The 6,000-nt window shown below is 40.4% G+C and overlaps 1 protein-coding gene across 1 annotated transcript; it reads right to left on the bottom strand.

Annotated features, from left to right (window-relative positions):
* Window positions 1–2,683: 2,683 nt before the first annotated feature.
* Window positions 2,684–5,933, bottom strand: LOC308160403 (uncharacterized protein; the record flags this gene model as incomplete). The annotated part of the gene is made up of 8 exons (XM_080534317.1): window positions 2,684–2,693; window positions 2,874–3,072; window positions 3,253–3,457; window positions 3,821–3,968; window positions 4,126–4,319; window positions 4,399–4,527; window positions 5,662–5,721; window positions 5,880–5,933. The coding sequence occupies 8 exons, from the start codon at window positions 5,931–5,933 to the stop codon at window positions 2,684–2,686; spliced, it is 999 nt and encodes a 332-aa protein (XP_080390443.1).
* Between the last annotated feature and the right edge of the window lie 67 nt (window positions 5,934–6,000).

The following is a 6,000-nucleotide window of genomic DNA, read 5'->3' as shown; positions in this document are numbered from 1 at the left end:
AGCATTCATACATCGTTTTTCATTTGAACTCAGCATTTACTTGAATATATTTTGTTTGCAATCTTATTTATTGCAATTTCATCTGTTGTAGTGTGGGAAATGTAGTTCATGTTTAATTCACATTACATGGGACCCCTCACCTTGGTCACAATCTCTTTGATTCTCCACCATTGAGATAAAGGAATTCAGAGTATGTATAAACTACCATGGCAATAAACTGATTCTGATTTAAGCTTGTAGGCTGCAGTTTTTCAGACAACCTGCTACACTAGGCTATGTCTAGTGCACTCTTACGCTAAGTAGTGTGTAGTAATGTATGTAAATGTATAATAAATCCACTTTTTTTTACAGAGTAATGTATTTTATTTTAATCCACACCAAAACACCCAAAGTAACGTTAACACCTCTATTATGAATACATATAACACTATAGCGTATAATCTAACGTATTTATTCATAAGGAAGTAGTTTACATAGCAGAAATAAAGCTAAATTAATCCACACCAAAACACCCAAAGTAACGTTAACACCTCTATTATGAATACATATAACACTATAGCGTATAATCTAACGTATTTATTCATAAGGAAGTAGTTTACATAGCAGAAATAAAGCTAAATTAATCCACACCAAAACACCCAAAGTAACGTTAACACCTCGAACAAACCCCCTCCTTGTCAACGCCCACCTACGTCACTGACAAGTCAATCCGTTTTCGTTTTGAAAAGGAAAATCAAAATGACAAAACATACACGTGATCATCTCTGTTCTTGTTTATGTTCTGGAAATAGACAATCAACTGCTGTTATACTCACGCCGTCTTCGTTTTCAAAAGGAATATCGAGCTGATAAGTCAATCCGTTTTCGTTTTCAAAAGGAATATCGAACTGACAATATTTACACGGACCGCAAAGACTCGTCGGATGCTCCGCTTGAAAAGGGTGGTTTTACTCCGGTTATAAACGACGCATCCATCACTTTGCTTCGCTTCGCTTTTGATGAGAACGCTGCTCGAGGCAGTCCATAGGAAAACAACAGCGTATGCGTGTTGATCTTGATAAGAGAAGGACGAACGGGCAATTTTAAACATTTCTGATCAATCAAGGTCCGTGTATCTTTTGTCAGTTCGATATTCCTTTTGAAAACGAAAACGGATTGACTTATCAGCTCGATATTCCTTTTGAAAACGAAGACGGCGTGAGTATAACAGCAGTTGATTTTCTATTTCCAGAACATAAACAAGAACAGAGATGATCACGTGTATGTTTTGTCAATTCCATTTTCCTTTTGAAAACGAAAACGGATTGACTTGTCAGTGACGTGGGTGGGCGTTGACAAGGAGAGGGTTTGTTCGAGGTGTTAACGTTACTTTGGGTGTTTTTATGGCTTGGACGCAATGACTAACAATGATAGCTAGAAACCGTATTAACCTTATGTAGGCTCAATATGCCAAGTCAATAACAATAATAATAATAATAATAATAATAATAATAATAATAATGCCAAGTCAATAACATTCCAGCTGAACCTTCTAATGTCTTAACGTCTGCCTCTGTGTGGTCTATATTTTCAGACAACCACCAATCTCTCCTCACTACACTGTCTGAGGCCCCATCTATCATAGGGGTTAGACTCCTAATCCTGTCTGCAAGTGGACTCTGAAGGTCCTGTGTAAAGGTGAGACATGGAGAAAGGCATGGACACACACAGGCACACACACACACACACACACACACACACACACACACACACACACACACACACACTCACATGATTGCATACACAATGTTTACATTTGTAAAGCACTAATGTCTATTCCATGAAGATAAGAGTCTGAGGAGGGAATCATCATCAATGCTTCTCTCCTCTGCTTGTCTGACAGCTCCCAATAGCAGGTCATGTGGTGCAGAGGATTCAGGTGAAGAACAGTCACAAGCAGAGCTGTAGATCATCAGCAGCAGCCAAGGGAGAGCCTTCTTCTTCCTCCATCTCTCGCAGAGCAGAGCAGAATGGCTACTCTTATTCTCAATAAGTCTTTGAAATAATAATAATAATAATAATTATATAATTAATAATAATAATAATAACAAGCTTTTGAAAGTAATCATGAAGTTCACATCCCACTGGGCAAACCATGTAATATTAAGAATTTCCATCGAGCTGTACTCTCACACCAGATTACTTTTATTTGACTATTACTCACCACAAAAGCATTCATACATCGTTTTTCATTTGAACTCAGCATTTACTTGAATATATTTTGTTTGCAATCTTATTTATTGCAATTTCATCTGTTGTAGTGTGGGAAATGTAGTTCATGTTTAATTCACATTACATGGGACCCCTCACCTTGGTCACAATCTCTTTGATTCTCCACCATTGAGATAAAGGAATTCAGAGTATGTATAAACTACCATGGCAATAAACTGATTCTGATTTAAGCTAGTAGGCTGCAGTTTTTCAGACAACCTGCTACACTAGGCTATGGCTAGTGCACTCTTACGCTAAGTAGTGTGTAGTAATGTATGTAAATGTATAATAAATCCACTTTTTTTTTTACAGAGTAATGTATTTTATTTATTCAGTAGGTGGATGACCTCCAGCACCTCTGATAGCCCAGTAACTGTAACAATTTTGTCTGATTATGGCAGACCTAAGTGCGGGCTCGTTTCCATGGCCTGGTTCACACAGGCCTGGCAGGCAATCAGGTTTCATGGTCATGTTTTGTGCATGCACACAAACACACACAAACACACACACTCCCCCTTCAAGCCCATCTCCTTGTACTACTTATAAGCTTAAGTACAGCCTCCTGAAATGGAGCATAATCTCCATTAACAGTATGGTTAAAAAGCAGAGAGATGTCGGGAAACTGTTCTCTGAATTCTTCCTCAGCATGCAGTCTCTGGTCGTCTGTGGAGAAAGGCTCTGCCCCAAACACTGATGCTCGCTTCAGTATTGAGCCCACATCTTGCTGGTACATCTGGGCAGCACCTTCTCCATTTGGCAGCAGGTCAGGATTGATCCTTTTCTGGCATCCTCCTCCTGCCAACTGATTTGGAACACCCTTGCCTGCAGAGCAATACCGTATGTACTGATTAGGATAATATCGCATTCCAAACATTCACTCTATTCATTTTTCCATAGACTATGGACTGGGCACAACTAGGGGATACAGTATTCTATAGATGTCTAGGAAGATCTATACTGTACATGTTACTCATGCTGATGTGATGTGTGAATATAATGCACCTGGAATTGGATGCGCATTCCATGACTGGACAACTCTATCCAGGCCTATTTTGCTGACTTGACAGGTGAGGTTCGAGATGCAGTATTGGACCAGAGAATCGTTCATGTCAATGATGTCCTCATTCACCATGTTGACCAGAGCCTGTTTCAATGGGTAATTAACCCGGTTGTTGACCTCTGGCCACATCCTTTCTACTTTGTGATTCTGAAAGAAAACATTGTTTCACATACATTTCATATTTTTACACAATTCAATTCAAAAGATTTTTTTTTATTAATTGGACAAAACAAAGTAAGCAAAAAGGTTTAAGAACCGCTTTACAGTATATCACATATGGTATACTTAAAACAACAAGGATTATGAATCACGGTATACTTATTGATGATATACTTGTTGATGAAACAAGTATACTTGTTGATAGACTATGGACTGGGCACAGCCAGGGGATAAAGTATTCTATATATGTCTAGGAAGATCTATACTGTACATGTACTTGTTTGATGAAACAAGTATACCAAATACAAGAGAAATCAGAAAAGTATGTGCGGAACATGAAAATAAACATACTTTTGTGGACGGGGTTTGGCGGTATGGTGGCCTTTCGGTGTTGTGGCGGTGTTGGCATAGCTTTTCTTGCATATACAAGGTTAAGTAGAACTCTTTACCATGGTCTACTCTTACGGTGTCCCACATTCCCTCAGTGACAACAGCCTGCCTGTAAAACACCATGAATCACTAGAGTTGCATATAAAGGATTACATGACACCAAACACAGCACTATACTGTATTGCTGTTTCATTTTTACATTTTTTGTTTTTGCCTAAAATAAAATGCATTTTAGTAGCCTACTATACAGAAATGTAGGTGTTTACCTGTAAACATCTTCATAGATGATAAGATTGTTTTTGACAGGCATGGTTGCATGGCCAACAATCTTGGAGCTATAGCCATCCACTGCCAAAACATGTGTCACACCAAACATCACCAACTTTTCGTTCTGGTCTAAGTGCAGTTTATGGCCAGTGTATTCCGCATGATACAGCTGGGGATTCAAATTACGGGCACCCTGTACAACAAGCAAAATGTTAGTAATGATATACGTATAATTGATTAATCTACTTATTTAGTGTACATAGCCTACTTACTAGACGACGTGCTTCGTTGTATGGTTGATGGGTATCTCTCAACACCTTTCCGACGCGGCACTCTGCAACATTTACTCCTTTTGAAGACAGGTACCCCTTCATCATTTTTCTGCCATATGTTGGACCTGTCTGTAGAATGTGGAGCAAAAAGGCTTGTATTTAAATTGGGGTAATAAAGATGGAGTGGCGACAAACATTGATTGGGAATGGCCTCATTGATCAGTTTTGACAAAATTGTCCCCCCCTGCCCCCGGCGTTGAGCGCACCCCCCCCGACCCCCCCGTCAACAAAATAAGTTGAGCGCACCCCCCCCACCCCCCGTCAACAAAATAACTTTTTGAAAAGTTGGAAGCTCTGATGACAGACTAGGCCTACCTCAAATACGGCTGAAGCAACGGCGCCTTGTAGTTTGACCTTTCTCACTGGCGCCTTTCTTTTCAGGCCGAGTTCGGCACAGAAGCGCAAAATATTGGTTCGGCTGGAACCTCTCTCTACACCGCACTCTACTTGTAGATGTCGCGAAATATCAGAATCTGAATAACCACTTTCAAACATCTTTGAAATAATGTCAGCAAAGGGCGTCAAATTCGACATTGTTGAAGTAGGAAGCACGTTTTGGGTGGTAAAATAAAAAAAAAGTTAGGTAGCCAATTGGCATCTTGGACCGAGATCTCACGAGATCACTCAAGCCGGGACCTTATAAAAACAGCCGGCCGGAACACGCGTTCCATTGTCTCCTGTCAGCATGTCAGACATCAGCTACGTGTTTGTGAAGAAGTCTGGCCAGACAAACAAATTAAATGAAATTGACTGCACCACCAGGAACCTTGCGTTCCTATTCAAGGTTTGTACAGTAGTCCTACATTTGGCAGATTATTAATGCTAGAGCTACAGGCCAGATGCTAAAATTTTACAGATGATAGGCCTCACTTCATATTGCCCTATATATGTAGAGCCCATATCGGCTCGTGGTATTAGCTTCTCGTAGCGCGTGGTACTGCATACCCTACTTATTACTACTGTCCTTTAATTACCTAATTATTACCTTATTACTACTGTCTATATCTTATTATTACTGTCTATACCTTATTACTACTGTCTATATCTTATTACTACTGTCTATAGTGGGTACAGACAGACAGGGTCAGGGTTAGACAGACAGACAGGCAATTTTAAATTTAGTGGTTGGATGGGTGATTATTAATAATTAGTAAGCTCACCAAGATGTTTTTTTAAACACAGTTGACACCAGAGAGTATTCACCTTGTGGATGAAGCGGGGATCACCCTTTTCCCTGAGGAAGGGCGCTTCTGCTCCTATGCCCTGGGTGTGTCAGGAGGACGTACCTTCAATGTAATGGGGGACAACGTCCCACCATCCTCCTCACACCTCAGTCCTGCTCCTGTTCCCTCCACTCCCCCCTCTACCTCCACTCTTCACTTTCCTTCCCCTGGCCACTATGGATTTGGATATCCATCTACCTCAACACCCACTGGCCCTCCGACTGCAAGCTCAAGACCTCCCAAAACATACATGCGGTAAGGTTTTTTCAGTAGTCCAAGTCAAACAAAGGCTTTTAATAACACAATTAGGTGGGCCTTG

The sequence above is a fragment of the Nansenia antarctica genome (assembly GCF_963989245.1).
Source record: "Nansenia antarctica genome assembly, chromosome: 6".
NCBI lineage: Eukaryota > Metazoa > Chordata > Actinopteri > Argentiniformes > Microstomatidae > Nansenia > Nansenia antarctica.
Note: the sequence above shows the minus strand (reverse complement) of the source record. Positions and strands in the feature narration are given on the sequence as shown.